Source organism: Zonotrichia leucophrys, chromosome 14 (assembly GCF_028769735.1).
Source record: "Zonotrichia leucophrys gambelii isolate GWCS_2022_RI chromosome 14, RI_Zleu_2.0, whole genome shotgun sequence".
Classification (NCBI taxonomy): domain Eukaryota; kingdom Metazoa; phylum Chordata; class Aves; order Passeriformes; family Passerellidae; genus Zonotrichia; species Zonotrichia leucophrys.
The window spans coordinates 13,863,701-13,883,028 of NC_088184.1; the positions used below are offsets into that span (position 1 = coordinate 13,863,701).

A 19,328-nucleotide genomic window follows, 5' to 3' on the forward strand; every position below is an offset into this window, starting at 1 on the left:
TCCCTGCCTGGCCCCTCCTCACCCTGTGTGGCAAAACCCAGCAGGGCCTTGCAGAGGCGGGAACCTTTGCTCTGGGAGTCGGGGAAAATGGGGCAATACAGGGTTGGTTTTGTCACCTCGCAGCTCAGGCCTTTTGCTGAGCAGGCTTTGCTGTGGGATAGGGCAAGGAAGCAAAGGCAAACCCACAGGGTGTAATTTTTAAAAAGATTTTATTAATTTGTAGAAAAAATAAAACATCAAGTTTCACCCACGGTAGAAACACTTGAAGATTTTTTTTTGTTCATGTCAATGACAAACAATACCTACATAAAGTGCCTATTATATTATTTTGTAAAACCCTTCCCGCTCCCCCCCACCCTCCCCAAATCTTGCAAATCAAACAAGACAAATGTAAACAAGAGTCAGTTTTTTGGTCCATTGGGGCTGTAACTCTGCAATGTCTTTGCAACAGCTTAGGAGTGTCTTCTGCATGTGTTTTGTAGACACAGATGAACACACAACACAGAGCCAGAGTCCGTGCACAGCTTCTCAAGTTGGAAAAAAAAATAAAACAAGAACCAACCCCAAAGCCCCAGGCAGATGCTGGCCAGGCCCCTGCCCTCCCTCGTGAAGGCAGCGCCTGAGGCTGGGTGGTTTGGGAGGGAAAGAAACACCAAGGTCTGTGCCCTCCACACTCCCCCTCCCACCTGGCTGCCCAGCAGCTCGCCCTTTCCCTGTCTGTCCGCCCAGAGGAGAGGCTGCTCCCAGCGACATCCCCTCCTGCCCTCCAAAGCCTCCCCCTTCGCATCCCTCGCTCCCAAAATGCGCCCCCGGGCAGGGAGATGATGAAAGCGGGAGGAGGGAGGCTGGGGAGAGGCGACGCCCTCTCTGCCCGGCTGGGCACCTGCCCAAAGTCAGTTCGGAAACGAGCATCTTTCCCCCCTCCTTTCCTCCTTTCCTTCCTTCCTTCTTTCTCGTGGCGAGCGGGGGCTCCTAGCTGATCACGCAGCGATCCTTCTCCTTGCCGTGCCCGCCGCCGATGGCTTTCTCGCGGATGTACATGAGGTCGCTGTGCACGCTGGGCCGCCGGGCGAAGGGGGCCACGATGCCGTACGCCTCCTCCGAGCCGCCCTCCTTCAGCAGCTTTTTGCCTTTCAGCGCCTTCTTGTGCAGGATGTCGCAGTACTGGACCGAGACCTTGCGGTGCAGGTCGGGGCTCATCTCGCTGGGCAGCTTGGCCATGGCGAAGAGCGCCTGGAACATCTGGTCCAGGCTGCTGTTCCTCTTGGCCGAGATCTCGAAGTAGGCACATTTTTTGGGGTCCCCTCCCACCAGCTGCTCGATCTCCCGGGGCTGCACCTCCCGGTAAAAGTCCCGGTCGCCCTTGTTGCCGCAGATGACCAGGGGCACCTCGATGTTCTCCTTGGTTTTGTTCTTCAGGCACGACTTGGTCTCCAGGATTTGCTGCTTCAGGCGCTGCACCTCCTCAAAGGAGTCTCGGTTGTCCAGGCTGAACACAAGGATGAAAACGTCTCCTGGGGACAAAGAGGGAACATGAGATGGTTGCAGGGATGGGGACGCAGAGAGACAACTCCTGAGCCAAGTACAGGCTTGGAGAAAGAAGGACCAGGCAGCACCAAGAAGAGCTGCCCAACCACTTGAACCCACAAAATCGTACCTCCCTCCTCCCAGGACTGCAAAACCATCCCCAAACTGAGCAGGAATCTGCCAGAGGGACCTCCTGACAAGTACCTGTGAGGATGGACAGGCGGCGCATGGCTGGGAAGGGGTGGTTGCCCGACGTGTCCAGGATGTCGAGCTGGTACACCTCACCACGGATGCTGTAGAACTTGCGGTGGAAGTCCTCGATGGTGGGCGTGTACTGCTCCTCGAAGCGGCCGGTGAGGAAGCGGGAGACGATGGCCGTCTTGCCCACCTTGGAGGAGCCCAGGATGACCATGCGGTAGCAGTTCTTGGCGGGGATGCTCAGCTCGGCCTCGCTGGGACACATCTTCTTGATCATCGCTGCCAGTTTCATTGACGCCGGCAAAAGTGCAGCTTGCGCCGAGAAGGAGACGAGGAGAAGGAGGAAGGCGCTGCCTGCCCGGCTGCTCAGCCCCTCTTCCCTCTCAGGAAGGGTCGGTGTGAGCTCTGCACGGCGGCCGCCGCGTTATATGGAGCCGGCAGCGCCCGCCCCTCGGCGCGTCACGGCCCGGGGCGGCGGCGGCTGAGTCAGCGCCCGGCTCCGCGCCCGGCCCGGCCCGCGCCCCCCGCCGGGCTCCGGGCTGCGCGCTGCGCTCCGCTCGCGCTCCTGGGGCTCGGTTACCCGGTCCCGTTCACAGCCCGGTTGTAGCTCCGGGCTGCCCGCTCCGCTCCGTTCGCAGCCCCGTTCGTGCTCCTGGGGCTCGGTTACCCGGTCCCGTTCACAGCCCGGCTGGGGCTCCGGGTGCTTGGCAGCCCCGTCCCGCTCGCAGCCCCGATCGCGCTCCCGCTGCTGCGCAGCGCCGTCCCGTTCCCATCCCGGTTCGCACTCCAGGGGTTGCGCAGACAGATCCCGTCCCCATCCCGGTTTGCTGTCCCGGAGATTTAGAGCCCTGTCCCGTCCCCATCCCGGTTTGCTGTGCCGGGGATTTACAGCCCTGTCCCGTTCCCATCCCGGTTTGCGCTCTCGGGGATTTACATCCCTGTCCCGTTCGCAGCCCGGGTGGAACTCTGGTTCTTCGAACTCCCTCTCGCCCTCCCGCTCCCTTTCACAGTCCCGTTTGCAAACAGATCTCTTTGAATCTCAGTGCGGGGTCCCTGTGCTTTGTACCCGTCCCGTTCTCAGCCCGGTGCGGGCTCCCGGCTCCCCGCAGCCGGCTCGGGGCTCCCGGGGCTCGGGGAATGGGGCGACCCCGAACTTCAGGAACCGGGGGCAGGGGGTGCAGAGGGTCCCACGCCACTCCCTGCCGTGATTTTGCTCCGGTTTACACTTGCCCGGTACAAATACCCGAAAAACGGGAGAAAAGACCCCTTTCGGTGCGAGCTCCGGTGCGCGGGGCCGGGAGCAGAGAGAAGTCTCGGTCCCAGCGGGTGACACCACTACAAAAGCCCTTAGGACGGCTGCTTCCCTTGACCCCGACCTCGAACCTGATTCAGGTCCCGCTCCCTGTCCCGATCCCGATCCCGGTCCCGGTGCCGGGCGCCGAGCGGTGCCGCTGCAGCGCCGGTTCTGCCCGCTAGGGGACAGGCGAGAGTCCGGCCGGCGGCAGCGCGGGCAGGGCCGGGAATGGGAAATGGGGAATGGGAATGGGAGCAATGCTGTACTGGGGGAACAGGGAATGGTCAGCCTGGGGAATAGAAGGTTCCAGGGAGACCTTAAAATCCCTTCCAGTGCCTAAAGGTGCTCCCAGAGAGATGGAGAGGGACTTTGGACAAGGGATGGAGGGACAGGACAAGGGGGAGTGGCTTCATGCTGACACATGGCAGAATTAGATGGGATATTGGGAAGAAAGTGTTCCATCTGAGGGTGCTGAGGCTCTGGAATAGGCTGCCCAGAGTGGCTGCACCCACTGCTGGAAGTGTCCAAGGCCGGGTAGAACAGGGCTTGGAGCAATCTTGTTTAGCAGAAGGTGCCCTTGCCCATGGCAGGGGGTGGTACAAGATGAGCTTTCAGGTCCTTTCTAACCCAGCCTGTTCTATGGTTTAAAAAAAAAATAAATTAAAAATTAAAAAACTCAACTTACAAAAAAAAATCTTAGTAAAAGGTGATGCTTTGATAAGGTTCAGAGCAGCAGAAGCCTCACCTATAACACAGAGAGGGACCTCAGGGACAGCCAGAACACACAGACTGGGACAGAGAAGTGCCTTTCATCAGCACCACTTGGGAAATGGATGGTGCTGAGCTTCTCATCTCGCCTGAGCATGGTGTCACCCTTGGATATTAATTTAAACATCCTCAGAAGGCTTATGAAGGGATTGTGGCTGTCTGGAAGGGAGCAGCAGCTCAAACAGCCCCTGATGTCTCTGCCTGCAGGGAAACATCCTGCCCGGAGGCACAAGGACACTTGGAGGAGAGAAAGTGGGACAGTTTCCTGTGTTTATTCATCTGTGTGTGAGACAGCCAAGAAGTTTAACACTGAACACAAAGCCCAAATGTATCACCCCAAATAACAAAAAGATCATTTAATTGAAGCAGTTGATGGAAAACAACGGGGGGAATAGGAAGTGGCAACCTCTGGAGGACAGACAAATCGAATCTCCCGATCAGCATTTATTGCTGGCCGTACAACTATTAATAGAGTCAGGAACAGGTAAAAATAGCCTGCTTGAAATCTGCTCCTGGCTGACAGGAAAAAAAAATAATCCATTTGCTCCTTCTAAAGAGTTCTTTGGGCAGAGCATGCCAGGAGTCAGATGTGCACTGGGATCCTGTGGGTTTGGTGGGGTGGGAGCAGAGGATGGGGTGTCAGGGGCCTGGGGTGGGTGGAGAGGAGCTGCTGGTGCTGGGAGCTCTCAGAGCAGAGGTTGCAGGCACTGCCTGTGCCCAGCTCCTCGTGGAGCCACGCAGAGCCCGAGCAGGGAGCATCACACAGCATCAGCTGAAACTCATCTCCTGTAGGAGCAAAGCCCATTTGCTGGGAGCCGCTGCCAGTGATTGATGATAAAGGATCCACCACGCTGCAAGGCAAAGCCTTCCCACAGTTATGACTCTTTTACAAATCACCACCTATTTCTGACCTGACTGCAAATAGCCCAAGGCTTAAAGCAGAGGCAGGCAAAAGGGCATTTCCCCCACGGCTGCCAGAGTTCGTCCCTGCTATTTGTGGGATGTTTTGCTCCTTGCCTGGTTTTGGAGGATAGAATCTCTTTGATGCAGCAGCTCAGCACAGCCAGAGCCACAGGCAGGATGCTCTGCATGAACCCCAGCGACACCTTTAACAGAATCACCTCCAGCACAGATCAATCCTTGTTTTCTTGCTGTTTCCCTCCCTATTTTCACCCTCCTCGGTTTACCAGCCACCTGCCAACCAGCAAAACCCACCCTGTGTCCGCGAGCGAGTGGCTGAGGGAAGGGAATTCCACGAAAGTCACACAAACATCCCAGCGACAGAACACGAGGCTCCCCAGGGCCTGCCTTGGACGAGCTGTGCAGCAGCAGCAGAACAGAGCTCAGAGCAGCAGCACCACGGCAGAAATGTGGGAAGCAAAATGTTCCAGGAAGCAGGAGCAGCACCAGGGTGCCCAGCACAGGCACAGGCGAGCGGGGGATACTCGGAAAAGGACAATTACATCAGAACATGAGTTGGGTTTCTGAGTGTGCTGCGGAGCTGGGAAGGATCATCCCCCCGGGGCTGGGCTGGCCTGGGTTCACGGCCGGGTCCTGAGCAGGGGAATAGGATTGAGAGAGCCCAATATTGCTGTCCTTGTGCAGTGGAACAGGACTGGGAGAGCCCAATATTGGTGCCCTTGTGCAGTGGAACAGGACCAGGAGAGCCCAATATTGGTGCCCTTGTGCAGCTGTCCCAGACACAGAGAGGGGCACATCCCACATCAGCTCCTTCACATCCCACCAAGGGCTCATCCCCACTCCAGCAGCTCACAGCATTCCCAGCCTCTGGAACAACCAAGCACATGGAGCCCAGCCCAGCTCTCCTGGCTCCCCAATTCCTGCTTTTCTCACATGGAGCCAAGCCCAGCTCTCCTGGCTCCTGCTTTTCTCCCCCAGGACTGTGCTTTGGACAGGGCCCCTGTCCCTGGGGCTGCACAGCAAGCTGCTGTCCAGCTCCTTGCCCTGCTCCCAAAGAACCAGCGTGGGCTCTGCATTCCCAGCAGCTGCTGCTGGACACCAGGGATTTGTGGGACCCCCAATCCTGCCCTGGCTGCTCCCCCGGGGTGGGAGAGGAGGGGATGGCCAGAGGAAGAGGGGAGCAGCTGGGGAGGGAAGGGAAGGGAGGCTTGAGCCATAGTTCTTGCTTGTCCCCCTGAGGAAAAGCATCTGATTAAATCAAGATGCAGAATCCAGGGTTGCTATTCATTCCCTATATTATTAGCTTGTCTCGTTTTATTAAATCTCTTTAAGGCTTTTCAGAAGAAGCACGTAATTCCCAAAATATAATTTTTCCCAGATGAGATATGATGCAGAAGCTGCTCCTTCTCTGGGGAATGGGGGGGGTGGCTTTATTTGTTTCCCTCCCCCACCCCCTGCTTCTTCAGCAACACTTTTCACGTCTCTTGATTCCTTTTAGCGCTTGGGATTTGATTAACAGAGAATCTGAAAGCCTGAGATGTCTCAAATCCCCAGTTCCTGGAGTCACCCAGGCAAGGAGTGCCAAGAGCTCCTTTGAGACACCATCCCAGTGCTCAGCTTGGTGCAGCTCTGAGCCAGGAGCACCTGGAAACCGCCTGCTCCCAGTTTCCACCTCCTTTCATCCCATCCTCTCGCCCACAGGTCATGCCAGCATGAACAAAGGTGTCTCCATGTCCTGGACGTGTCCCCAAACTCCAGCACCTCCTGCTCCCTTCCATAGAGCAGAGTTTCCTTCATCTCCTCTGGGATTAGGGAGAAATGTCCCCTGTAACCAGAGACAGGGATGAAATGGGGTTGGGATACAAGGCATAAGGCTCGGTGACCCCAGGGGAGGCATTGCTGGATTTCAGGAGGGTTCCCATGGGAATGGGGATGGTTGGCAGGGCTGGCAGGATGGAACGAGAGCCCAGGAGGAGGCAGGAGCGGGTGGGCAGTGCCAGGCAGGATCTGACCAAGGCAAGGGCAGCAGGGCTGAGGGCTCAGAGCCTGGAGATGTTTCCTGTCATGTCCCACAGCAGCTCCTGAGGATGGAGAGGCTGTGCAGGGATGGAGAGTTGGGATTTGGGGAGTTTAGCTGGACAAAGGCTGAGCTGTGGCCAAATCCAGGACCCTCGAGGCTCCCTCGAGGCAGAGCCCGGCCCTGACATCCTGCCAGGACTCTGAGCCCTCCTGCAGCCCTGGCTGGGAAAGGAGCTGTGCTCCATAAACAGCTCCTCCCGAGGAAAATGCACCATGGAAAAAGCAGCACATTCCTGCCATTCTTCTCCTTTGAAACGGGATCCGAGGAGGATGCGGCTCACCGGGCTGTCTGGGGCGGCTTTTGAGAGTGAAAATTAAAGCAAACAGCGCTGGTCACTTGTCCTGTGCCCCATGGCAGGAGCTCTGTGCGTAAGGGCCCCCGGAGGGAGGGTGGAAATGGGCTGGAAATGGGCTGGGCTGGATGGAGCCTCCCCCAGCCTGTCCTGGTGTGTGGGGCAGGGACAGTGGCCATGGGGCTCTGCTGGTGCTGCTGATGCTCTCCAGCACTGGGGGAAATTTCAAATATTTCCCCAGACACCAGTGACACCTGGATCCCAGATACCTGAGCATGCAGCTGCCAGCTCCAACCCATCCCAAGCAGCTCAGCCCTGGGATGCCCATCGTGCCCATGGCATTTCTTTGGGCTCCAGCACTGGGGTTTCCTACATGGGAACAGTTTCCCACCAGGGCTTTTTCCCAAATTGCTTTGTGAGCAATTAAAATCTAAATTGTTTTCCCTACACAGCAGGGACAGAACAGGCTGGTTCATTCCCCAAAGAATAAATGATGCGAAGATAAATTCTGTGGTGTCCCCTGTTCACCTTCTCTGCATTAAGGGATCCCCAATAAAGCAGTGCCCAAACCTCAAAGCTCATCTTTGCTTTTACATCAAATCCCAACCACTGGCAAAAAAGCCAAGGTTCTGCTTTAGGGTTGGGATGGGTTTGGGAGCCCTCAGCAGAGCCCTGAGCCCCTCAGTTCCAGCCAAGGTGCACACTCAGGGGTGGGAATGGAGAATTCCCGGTGCTGCCAATGCCACACGTGCCGCCCTGATTGCACCACGTGTTTATCTGTGTTTGTTTGCCACCGTGTTTATCCTGTGTGTAAGGGCTGATGGCTGTCCCTGCCCTGGGCAGGGCAGAGCAGCTTCCCTGGGCACAGCAAACACGGGGTTACAGGCGGTCACAACGGAGAGAATGGCCTTTGGGAATGTGGGAATGCGTCCCTGCTCCCTGTGAGCCTTTGGGAATGTGGGAATGCATCCCTGCTCCCTGTGAGCCTTTGGGAATGTGGGAATGCGTCCCTGCTCCCTGTGAGCCTTTGGGAATGTGTCCCTGCTCCCTGTGAGCCTTTGGGAATGTGGGAATGTGTCCCTGCTCCTGTGAGCCTTTGGAAGCTGCTCCTGGATGAAGCATTCTGTGAGTGTGGAGCTGGCCCCACATCCCCATTGCTGGGGTGTTTATTGCAGAGATGATCCTCTCATCCCAAGGAATTGCCAGGGGCAGTTCCATGGAAGGGAGATGTGTGAGGAGCCATTGGAACAACCACGCAGAGAAAACCTCCATGAGGGTGGGCACAGAGGTGAGGCAGCACAGAGCAGTGACCTGGCTGACCCAGCTGTCCCTGCCAGCTAGGAGTTGAGATTTAACTCGTTTCTCCTTTCCTGGTGTGTTTGCTCTGGAGAAATATCCCAAACTTCAAAGGAAGTGTTATCTGTGGCGTCAGCACACAGCATCACGTGAAGCAATCCCCAAGGCTGCAAACAACCTCCCTGCCAAGCTCCAGAGGGCCCAGAGAGCCCCATCCTGGATTCTGAAGGCATGAAAATGGCCCCATGACCCCATTTCCAAGGACCCCATTTGGTCCCTGATGTCTCTGCAGAGCTGGGGCTGCATCCAGCTGCTCCTGGGGGTCCCACAGTGTGGATCTGTCCTTTGGGAGCAGCAGGACTCACCTTCTGACCCTGGCCACAGATCCACCCCTGCATCCATGCAGGATGTGTCCCAGCTGCAGCCAGGGAGAGGAGACAGAGCTGTGACACCACTTGGTGCTCAGCCTGAAGGTTTCACCCCCTCCCTGTGCAATCTCCAATTCTTGGAAATATTGGGCAATTGGAGAGGAATCACATTTTTTTTTTTTTACTTATAACCAAGGAGAGTCCCGTAATTCCTTGTTGTTAAATACCATAAAACAACATAAATAATAATGGTGTCTCTGTGCTTCCCTCCCTGCAGCACAGCAACACCTGGGGCTGGCCCTGGCCAAGGTCACCCCCTGCCCCAGGCAGAAAGGTGGGCTCAGACCCCATGAGATGGGGCTGGAACAACAACTTCCAGCTGCTCACCTTCAGGGAACAGAGCTGGTGCCTCTAAAACACCAAACTCAACTTTATGGCAGCCAGAACCAGCTGTGTGAAGGCAGAGATGTTTAATCTGTGCTGGCTGCTGTGGGAAGAGCTGCTCAAACCAGGGATGTGCCTGGCACAAATCCCCAAAAAGCCTCTTGTGCTGGAAATCAGATCAAGGGGGAAGGAGCCTGTGCAGCCACCCCAGCAGCAAATCCTGTGCTCATGGGGTGCTGTGGGCATGGCATGGAAGCAGCTCCACCACTGGGGTTTACGGTGATAGACACATGATTTAGGAGGCTGATATTGGCTGGAGAGGGGAATGGAACCACTGGGGTCCCTTCTGGCCTTGCAGGAGGGACTGGGAAAGGCACACATGGTCCCCAGACTGGGAATGAGACAGCACAAATGCAGCCCTCGCTGTGTTCTCATTAGGAATAATTCTTCCCGTATGAGCACGTGCTTCTTCAGCAAATACTGATTTCACTTATCAACAAATCCAAGTTTATTGACATCAGAGACTTTGAGCCAGGACTGGCAACTCTGACATAAATTGTCTGAATAATGCAATGTATCCTCTCCTCAATGGTTGCTATGGGTACTGGGCCGGTTTAGCCTCCCTCTATAAACATTAGCTGTGAAGGGAATGTGGAAACTTATCTAAAAATAAAATACTATGCCCAAATCTTTGAGAGGAAGGTGGTTGAGATGGCAATAAAAAAATACATCTCTGTGTAATGGTTCTGAAGTGATGAAACACAAACACAGCATTTGGGAGCCCTTCCGCAGGAAATGGAGGCCGCACTGAAAAGAGAGCAACACTTTAATTCTGCTGAGCAATGCCTGCAGGGTGAGTGAATTACAACGTGGAAAAGCAGAGGGAAATGGAACCGTTTAGTGGAGGTGACACTGAGAGGAGGGAGCACCCTCTGAGGAGGGGACAGTGGTGCTGAGATGTGGTGCCACATTCCAGTGCCCCACAGGAGCCAGCAGCAGCACAGCTCCCTTCTCCAGCACCTGCTCCTTTGGCCATTTGCAGTTTATTTCTCAAACTGTTCTGGGAATCTGTGAAAACAGAGCCTGGGGCTGGAGCATCACCTCTGGAAGCTTTGTGTTCAAGGCAGGATTCAGCACTGGACAGTTTTGGGGCAGGCTGGTGGCAGGGGTGGAGGAGCACATCCATACCTGGCTGCTGCACGGTGTGGAAGGCAGAAACAAAGCTTTCCTTCTCTTCCCTCCCTCCCACTGCCCCTGCAAGACCGTGGAAAACAGCTGGAAGGCACTGGGTGGTGGGAAAGGCAGCAGGACCCAGGGAAAAGGAGGGGCTGGGGCATCAACCTGGCCTGGGTGGGATAGCTGTGAGGTGCAGACAGGGATTGACTCTTCCCCTGGGTCCTCTCCATGCTGGGGCTTCCCCACGGGACAGCTGCCATCCCTGCACGTCCCTGGGCTGTGCTTTAGGTCATACATTCACATTCCTGTGCTTTTCAGTCACTTTTCTCAGAGCCTTGGCAATAGTGTGGAGATGCTGCACGGGTGGGAAACTGCAGCTCTGGATGGGGAGGCTCCTTTCCCAAAAAAGAAGGGGTTGTTTTTTTGGGTTTGCAGCAGGTTTTGCTGTTGTTGAGCTCACAGCAGTTCCTTCCCCACCTGTGTTTGAATCCTCAGGGGCTCCTGATCTCTCTCCATTGCTGGCTCTGAGCTTTGCCTGCTTCTCGTGGCTCTGAGGCTGCACCTTCACATGATCTTCAGGACCAGCTGCAGCTGCTGCTTCCATTTGCTCACAGCTCACTCATGAAAGGCCCCTGGTGCTTCCATCATTGCTCTGCTTTCCCTCCAGTCCAAAGGGAATTGCTTTTTGCCTGCAGATCTCCAGTAATCGATGTGGGAGAGGAGGTGGGGAGGTCCCACCCTGTGGAACTCCCAGGAGAGCATCAGGAGCTGCAGAGACCTGGACAGAGCCCTGGGACAGGGGCCTCCGTCTCCCATGGCTGTGGCAGGAGCTGCCACCACGCTCAGGCTGTTCCTCTGGTCACTTCCAGTGCTGCAGGGAGCTCAGCTGGCTCATTAAGGGTTGCTGGGTTAATTAGTACGATACATCTCAGTAGGAAAATGGGCAAATTGGACAGAGTGGGGACCAGATAGGAACAGGTACCCCAGAGAGTGCCCTGCAAAAGACAAAGGGACAAGAGTCCATTGGGGACCTCAGTGGTGCCACAGCAGCTCTGTCACAGCTGCAGTGCTGCCAAAACCTCAGCAGTGCCCTGGGATTGTCCCAGCTCCCCAAAAACCAGCAGGGAAATGCACTGAGGGCTCCAAGGTGGCAATGAACCCCCAGGAAAGGAGCCTGGACAGGAGCTTGTGCTGCTGGAGAAGCTTTTGGCCCCCCAAACAAGCCTGGGCTGAGGTTTTGGGGTGAGCCCACTGGCAGAAACATTCCTGCCTCAGGCAAGGAGCATCTGGTGCAGGGAGCTCTGATTTCCCTGAGGGGTGAGCAGGCACTCATGCCCCCTCACACCATCCCTGCCACTCTCTGCAGCACCTGCCATGGCCAATAGTTGTATTTTTCTGCCTGATTCAGACGAAGCCTGGAGCCTCAAAGCTTCCCAGCAATTTTCCCTCGCGCTGATTCTCAAGTGTATAATCAAAACAATTTGGGGGCTGCTGGTCGGGTGCCAAGGGGCGGACACGACTGCTGCTGTGAAAACCTCTCTGCCTGGCATTCTGCACAGCCCTGGGGCTCAGATGCTTTGGGAAGGGCTCTGGAGGAGCCAGGGAAGGCAGGGCTGGGCTGGGGGGGTTCAGCAAAGCAGCAGAAATGCTCCCATCAGCAAACCTACCTGAGGCTACTTGCTCTTCACTCCCTTCTGCTTCGTCCGATAGATCTCCTCTGTGAAAGGCCTGGAGTTGGCAGGGTGGAAATGTGGGGAGAGAGGGGGGCAAAAGAAGGGAGGAAGAATTAAAATCAAGGCTACTGAGTGCTCACCTTTGGGCCTACAGAATTTCTCCTGCACAGGTTGGCACAGCCTGGCTATTCCTGCGCCGTGGCAACCCTGCTTTCACCTCTCTGGATGGTGGAGCAGCTACAGGAACCATCCCTGTGCCAAGCAGGACAAGCTCAGCACACACCCAGAGTGCCCCTCATGCAGACCATGGCTCTCTGCATCTCCTCCTCCCTTGCAAACACAAAAGAGCTTTCCCTGCTGAAGTACAACTGCTGCTTCTGGGAGTTATTTTGTGCTGCTCCATCCTGTGCTGCTGGCTGGGCTATTGTAGTGCAAAGCAGCAGAGAAGCCCATCCAAGGAACTACAAAATGCAAGGGCTTCTTGTAGGGGGCTCTTGTGAAGACACAATGAGTCCTCTCACTGCCTCCCTTATTGTTCTTCTATAGACAGAATCTGGCACCCAAAAGGAAAAAAAGGCCTCATTTTGATAAAAATAAAAAAAACCCACACAAATGTTCCTAGAACTCAGCAAATAGCTTCGGAGTGGAATGTGCCCATTATCAAAACAATTGAAAAAAATTCCTCTGTTTTCCTTCTTCCTTGCTGAATCAATAGGAAAAAAAAACCATTTCTACTTGTGCAGTTCTCTGAAAGCTCGAGAGTTAAAGCTGGTAGAAATAATTAGAAGCTCTCCAGTTGTGCACAGCTACTCACCCCTCATACAGCACAGCAATTGTGTAGGAAATTGCCACTACAGCTGTCAGCAAAAGGCCAGCTGGGCTGGCGTGCCTGTTTTGAAAGAGAAGGAAAAGATCAGGTAAGTACAGGGGCTTATGCAAGACCTGGTTGAGAAAGTGAAATGAGACACTGGGCTGCAGAGAGCTCTCACTTGCTCATTAAACAGAAGCAAACAAAAGGGTTGGGGGGTTTTTTTGTGCTTAATGTTAACTGTTTTAGACAGATGTTATTTGGCAAAGGCTCTTCCCCAGCCTCCTTCAGCGACTTCTTTTAAGTCTGATCCCTGCACGTCTCTGCTGTGAGAGCTCCAGCTTTGAGGCTAAATCCTGAGATTATGGGGCTGTTTAAGGGCTGAGCAGCTGCTGACACACAGCTGCAGCTCCTGTGCTCTGAGGGACATGGCTGGTGTCCCAAAAAGCTGAGCCACCCGGGGTACAGGGGACACCAGGCAGCCAGAGCAGTGTGTGGCACATACACACATGCAGGTGGTGGCTCAGCCAGAGCAGGGATGGGGATGGGAAGGGATGGGAAGGGATGGGAAGGTCCATTCCTGCACTGGGAAGGGTGCTGGGGGCTTGGTTCACTTTTAAACCCATTTCAATGTGTTTCAGGAACGTGTCCTCCAGCCAGATGTCACCAGGCACAGCACAGGGCACCAATGCTGCTCCTCACTGTGTGGTTATGGGGAGAGATGACCAAGAACTGAGCACACAATGCAGATGGCTGCTCCTTTTAGCAGAGGCTTGGGGACTAAAAATCCTCATCACCTCCTGCTCTGAAGAGAGGCGTCACAGAATCCTAATCATGGAATGGCTTTGATTGGAAAGGATCTCAAACCTCATCTCATCCACAATTCCAGCCTGATCCAAACCCTGTCCAGCCTGGCCTTGCACATTTCCCCACCAAGAACCAGCTAAATACTTTATTTGCTGACAGCCAGCTCTCACCCCTCTCAGAGCTGCCACCAGCAGTTAAAGGCAATCACCAGTGTCCTAATTAAGGGGGACAATTAAGATAAGCTTTAAAGTTTCTTCCAACCCAAACCACTATGTGATTTTATGAGGATAAACATCCCACAAGCCTGGTGCAAGGTGACTTGTGCTGCTGGGAAAACACAGCTGCAGAGAGAGACTGAACTACCTAAACCCCACACTGGAGCCACTTTCAGGTACCACCCAGCCTGGAGAGGCACCCACAAATCTCCATTTTTGCACCATTTTCATTCTGCAATAACTTTTCCCCTCATTAGGAAGCTTCGGGCAACTTCCTTCCCTCCCAAGCCCCTGCTATTACATGCTTAGTCATGTCTCCTTCTTGATTCCTATCAGAGAGAACAAATTTACATGATTGTTTGTTGACAGCAAGACCTCTAATTGCATCATTTGGCTGCAGCTCCAGCTCTGATTTGCACAGCCTGTTGCTGTGAGTTAGAACACTTCCCTAGCAGAGGCACACAAAGCTGTCCCCACACGGTGAATGCTCCACTTGTCTGCCAGGAGAAATGAGGCTGCTCCACACAGGTGATGAGCAGCATTTGGGTGAACTGTTCCTGTCCTCTTACGAGCCTGACCTACATATTGGGCCACATCTGATTGCAGCAGCAGTGATGAATCAGCCAGGAAGGGTTTGTTGTCCTGCCAGGACTTTGTTTTGGGTGGGAAGTCTGTCTGTCTGTCCCCAGCCTTGCTGCAGATCCCCATGGCTGGGGGTTGTCACCTCCACTTGATGCTTTTAAGGCTGGGCTGGAGTGAGAGGACAGGCTGGTGTGTTTTCATCCCTTCTGGATGAGGATGGATCAATCCTTTGGGTTCTGATGCCATGATGAAGACTGTGATGATCCCCAAGACAGGACAGATGTGCTCTGTGTTTTAGGTCTGGCCAGAATCAGACAGCTGCAGGATTCCTCCAGCACCCTCCTGCTGCCACCAGGATGGGACATCAGCTCTGGCCTCTGAGGGAGACACCTGACACCCCCTGAAAGCCCTGGGACCTCAGGAGAAAGCGTGGACCCCCCAAAAATCAGCCAATGGAGGGAGTCCAGAGAAGTGAGCAGAGCTGGGGATGGGTCTGGATCAGCTGAGGGAGATGGGGGGCTCAGCCAGGAGAAAAGGAGGCTCAGGAGGAACCTTCTCACTCTCTCCAGCCCCCTGGCAGAAGGGTGAAAACAGGGATACAACCAACAGGAAAAGAGGAAATGGCCTCAAGGTGGCCCACAGGAGGTTTAGGTTGGATATTGGGAAAATTTCTCCCCTGGAAGTGCTGTGAAGGCCTGGCACAGCTACCCAGGGCAGTGGTGGAGCCACCATCCCTGGAGGCATCTAAAAGCCACGTAAATGTGGCATCTGGGGACATGTTTTAGTGCTGATCATGGCAGTGCTGGGTTAATGCTTGGGCTCGATGATCTTATCACCCTTTCCCAACCCAAACGATTCTGTGGCTGTATGAACTGAGGTCCCAGGGAGGAGAAACAGCCAAAAGCCACCGTGAGCAGGGCTGTGCTGAGCTCCCCCCAGGCAGGTGGGTGGGCTATTGGTGCCACTCTGCACAGCTCCAGCAATTTGTTCACAGCAATTATTTGTCACGCCTCGCTGGCCTTAATGGTGGCAGCTTTTAACGAGAAAAGGAGGCAATCACTGCTGTCCTGAGCTGCCTGCAGCTGCTCCTGCCCAGAACTGTGCTGGGAGAGCTCAAGGAGAGGGGTGAGGAAGGGATTCTGCGACAGAAACAGCTCAGGGGGTTGCAGTGGATTCTGCGAAGGTTTAGGAAGCAGTTTGATGCTGATTTTAAAACAAATAAAGATCTCATTATAATTCCTCCTGGTCAAATCCCTACTTCTGCTGTGGGGGGACTCATCCTGCCCCAGCTCTGCCCCACTCCCCACAGCAATATAAACATTTCCCACAGCAATATAAACATTTCCAGGGTGCTGCTGCAGACCCTGTGGCCAACAGCACTGCCTCCCTTTGCCATTTAAACCCTGCACCATTCCCCAGGATTTAAACCCCATCCAGTGCCAGGAAGGGAAGCAGCCAGCCCTGACAGCACCTGGGGGGATCTCAAGAGAACTAGCAGCAACAAGGCTCAGTGGAGACAGGAGAGAAACCATCAGCTTTACTTATTACCAGGGGCTGCACACATGGCTGGAAAAATGACCAGAACGTGGCAAAGCACTTCATTTTTCCCACCCAAGCAGAGGAGAGGTGGTCACAGTCAGGAGCACCAGTGCAAAACACCCAGTGATAACAGCCTGCAACACTCCATGGGCTCCTGAAGTAACACAGCCAGGGTTTTGGTTTTTTTTTTTTCTCCTGAGCAAATAAATAAAATGTGATATTAAATGAGAACCACATCAAACTTGTTAGACTGAATAGAGTCTATTGCTCATTTGCTGCTAAATTACAGCCTATTCATTTCCTCCTAAGCAGGCTATTAAGCTGTGCTGGAGCACACAAGGAGTGTTTCGGAAGTGTTTTCACCGTGGGCTGGGGGAAAGGGTGGCTTGGCTTGTTTTGCCTTTTTCAGCGTAATTGCAGGGTCACACTGCTCCCCAGCAGCAGTGCCCTGCCCCTGCAGAGTGACACCCTGCATGAATTTGGCCCTGAGTGTTGATTTTTCCACGTGCAGAGCCTGCCAAGGACCGTGTTCACCGCAGAGCATTCGCTGATCCCCCTCTCCCCCAGCACTTGGCCGCCGTTTATTTTTCTCCAACAAACGCTGTGAGTGTTTCGAGACAGCACAAGATTTTCCACAGCACCAAAATAGCCAGGGGGGCAGAAGTCAGGGCAGGCTGCACCTTCCCTGCCATCCCAGAGTGTCTTTTTGGCCCCAAATGCACCCTGGCACCCCATACCCTGCCGAGAGACCCCAGGGTGACCCTACACACCCAGGTGTGTGCAGGGGCTGGTACTCACATGAGGGACCAGCCCAGGTAGATGGCAGTGCTGCCCCAGTACATGGGGTTATCCAGGACGCTGAAGGGGAAGCTGGTCACTTTTTCCTCCATCAGGATGCCAAAGTAATCACCTGAGAGCAAGCAGAGAGAGCTTCTGGTTAGGCTCTATGAAATTGGGATTCATGGGGGGTTTTGGCACATTGATACCCTCCCTGTGCCACAGGGCATCCCTGCCAGGGTACACAGCACAGCACTGACTTCCAGGCTGAGGAAACAGCAACAAAAACCTGTTTGTTTACTCTGTGCCTATCAGCTTTTCCAGGAATGGCTCTTTGCCCACAAAAGGCTCCTGCATTGCAATGAGGTTGTGGCAGCCACGTCCCTCATCAGGACACAGCTCTGGAGGTCCCAACTGGTTAATTCTGGATTTCTCATTTGTAAAATTGCCTGTCAAATGCCACTCCACGAGGAAGCAAGTGCATGGGATCGAATCCATTTAATGTGAAAATAAACCCAGTGCTGTGAAATGGTGTTTGGAGCTGTTTTCATCATGACCAGCACAACCAAATGCCCTCATCCATAATGTCACTCTTATCTCATAGTTCAGAGAATTTCTCAGAATTTCAGAAAATAGCACCTCTGCCTACAAAACACTCAGTTATTGGCACAATGATGATGGTGATAATGGGTGATTGTCATCTGTAATGAGGAAAGCTTTCAGAACTGTCAGCATCCAACCAGCTCCCCATCTACCTTGGAGTAATCCTTCCACCCTGCTGAAAGGAGCTTGGGAAAGAAATGACAGGGAGATGTGCAGCTTGTGAGCAACATTTCAGAGGGGCAAAGGGCCAGGATGCAGATCTCTGCTTCTGTTGGTCTTACAAGTGAGACCACAAAGCACCACATCTACATGACTTTTAAATCCCTCCACTGCCCTGGGCACCCTGTGCCAATCCCTTTGGTGAAGAATTTTTTCCTGACATCAAATGTCAACATCCCCTGGAACAATGTGAGGTCATTTCATCTGTCCCTGTCCCTGGGAGCAGAGCCTGGCCCCTCTCTGGCTGCCCCCTCCTGTCAGGGAGCTGTGCAGAGCCAAAACTTCCCCCTGAACCCCCTTTTCTCCAGGCTGAGCCCCTCCCAGCTCTTTCAGCTCCTCCTGGTGCTGCAGCCCCTTGCCCAGCTGTGCTCCATCCCTGCTCCATGTCCACAAGCAGTGGTCCATGAGGAGCAGCCTGTCCCTGAGCCACCAGCCCAGGCTGAGCTCCCAGCCCTTCCCTGACCTTGGGCAAGGCTCCTCTGGCCCTCCAGGTGCTATTGTGCACTGATCATAACATCAGTCTTTCTCAGAGCACAGAGGGAGGTGAGGATTAATGTATGGTGAGAAAGTGCTCACAAATCCAGATGAAAGGCATTACAGGAGTGCAAACTATTCAAGGTTATTATTATTACCTGGATCGTGGTGTAATTTCTTTGACCTCACATGGCGCTAAAACATTTATTTCTAAGGATAAACAGCCCCTGCCCAATTACACAATGCTTTTGGGTTTTAACTGCAGGCCACTAAGTGAGATAATTGCCTTGTATTCATGCTATATGTTCTCACAGTTACTTGGCAATACATCTCCGAGATTGTTCTGGTAGAAAGAACACATCACCCCCTGCCACAGCCCGTTTCTGTGCTTTCTTATGTGTCAAAAAGCTTCATTCTCCCTCGCCCTTGAGCTGAACACCTCATTCCCCACACGGCCCTGGCACTGAGGGGGCTCCCACAGAGCCCTGGCTCCGTGGGGCTGGCAGGGGTTTGTCAGTGCCCAGCCCTGGTGGGGCTGTGCAAGCCTCCAGGCAGGCTCCCCACGAGCAGCAGCACACAGGCAGCTCCCCAGGAGCTTTCCCAATGCAATCTCTGCCTCTAAACCTGCACAGGTCAGTGAACATGACCACCAGAAAGGTGGTTTCCATGTGTTTGTGTTCAGAGAAGTGCTCAGGGACAGGTCTGTGTGTGGTGCTGCACAGCATCACCCTGGGCATCTCCTGTGCCTCCACTGAGCCCTCAAATCAGGAATCAGCTCCTTGCCAAGCTGAGGCCCTTTGGCACCTAAAAGGAGCTGTTTTTTGCTGGAGGTTTGTGCAGCCATCTCACAGCTCAGGGTGGGATCAGAGCAGCAAAAAGCCACTCTGCAAGGTCCCTCAGAATGCCTGGAGCCTGGGCTGGAGCACCACCTGTGCCTCACCCCAGAGAGCTGTCAGCTTCTCCAGGCCCAGCAGCACTTTGGCAAAGCCAGATTGACTTGAAATCTTGGTGAGTGCTGGAAGAAATGTCACTGGGGTAGGAGGGTATGAGCAGATGGGCTCAGACAGGCAAAGCAGCCTTGAGATAAGCCCAGCCCTCATCACTGTGCCTTTTGGGAAACAGGGCAAAAAAGGAGGGTGCTGAAGTGATGCTGAAGTGATGCCTGAATCCCAGTGAGGGCACAGCATGGGGACAGGGCACCAGGGGTGGCTCTGCCAGGGACAGGGGCCACATCCAGCTGCTGCCAACAGCACCTGGAGCTGGTGCTGCTGTGCTGGAGATGGGGTGGCACAGCCAGGCTGCTGGAGAAGGGTGACTCACACAGCTC

The 19,328-nt window shown here is 54.3% G+C and overlaps 2 protein-coding genes across 5 annotated transcripts in view; both read right to left on the reverse strand.

The window, feature by feature from the left end:
- Positions 1-192: 192 nt before the first annotated feature.
- RASD1 (ras related dexamethasone induced 1) lies at positions 193-2,131 on the reverse strand. Of its 2 annotated transcripts, none has more exons than XM_064726326.1 (2): positions 1,732-2,131; positions 193-1,443 (listed from the first exon to the last, which is right to left on the reverse strand). In XM_064726326.1, exons 1-2 carry the CDS (start codon positions 2,015-2,017, stop codon positions 281-283), a joined length of 1,449 nt encoding a protein of 482 aa, XP_064582396.1. In that variant the 5' UTR covers positions 2,018-2,131; the 3' UTR covers positions 193-280. The 2 variants fall into 2 exon arrangements, with proteins under 2 accessions (XP_064582396.1, XP_064582395.1); XM_064726325.1 differs by having other exon boundaries at positions 193-1,514; positions 1,732-2,119.
- A 7,805-nt stretch (positions 2,132-9,936) lies between these two features.
- The window catches only part of PEMT (phosphatidylethanolamine N-methyltransferase), a 41,993-nt gene continuing 32,601 nt past the window's right edge, over positions 9,937-19,328 (reverse strand). For all 3 annotated transcript variants that reach the window (XM_064726135.1, XM_064726133.1, XM_064726134.1), the window contains exons 5-8: positions 16,727-16,838; positions 12,792-12,866; positions 11,972-12,032; positions 9,937-11,299 (exon numbers count right to left, since the gene is read on the reverse strand). In XM_064726135.1, coding sequence (XP_064582205.1) covers positions 11,978-12,032; positions 12,792-12,866; positions 16,727-16,838 — 242 coding nt within the window. In that variant the 3' untranslated portion in view covers positions 9,937-11,299; positions 11,972-11,977. The remainder of the gene's footprint in view (positions 11,300-11,971; positions 12,033-12,791; positions 12,867-16,726; positions 16,839-19,328) is intronic.

Excerpts from the sequence above, each read along its gene's own strand:
- RASD1 (XM_064726326.1), bottom strand. The coding sequence starts at position 2,017 with ATGAAACTGGCAGCGATGATCAAGAAGATGTGTCCCAGCGAGGCCGAG. Across the intron at positions 1,444-1,731 it reads CCGCCTGTCCATCCTCACAG|CAAATCCTGGAGACCAAGTC; the intron begins GTACTTGTCAGG and ends CGCCTGAAGCAG.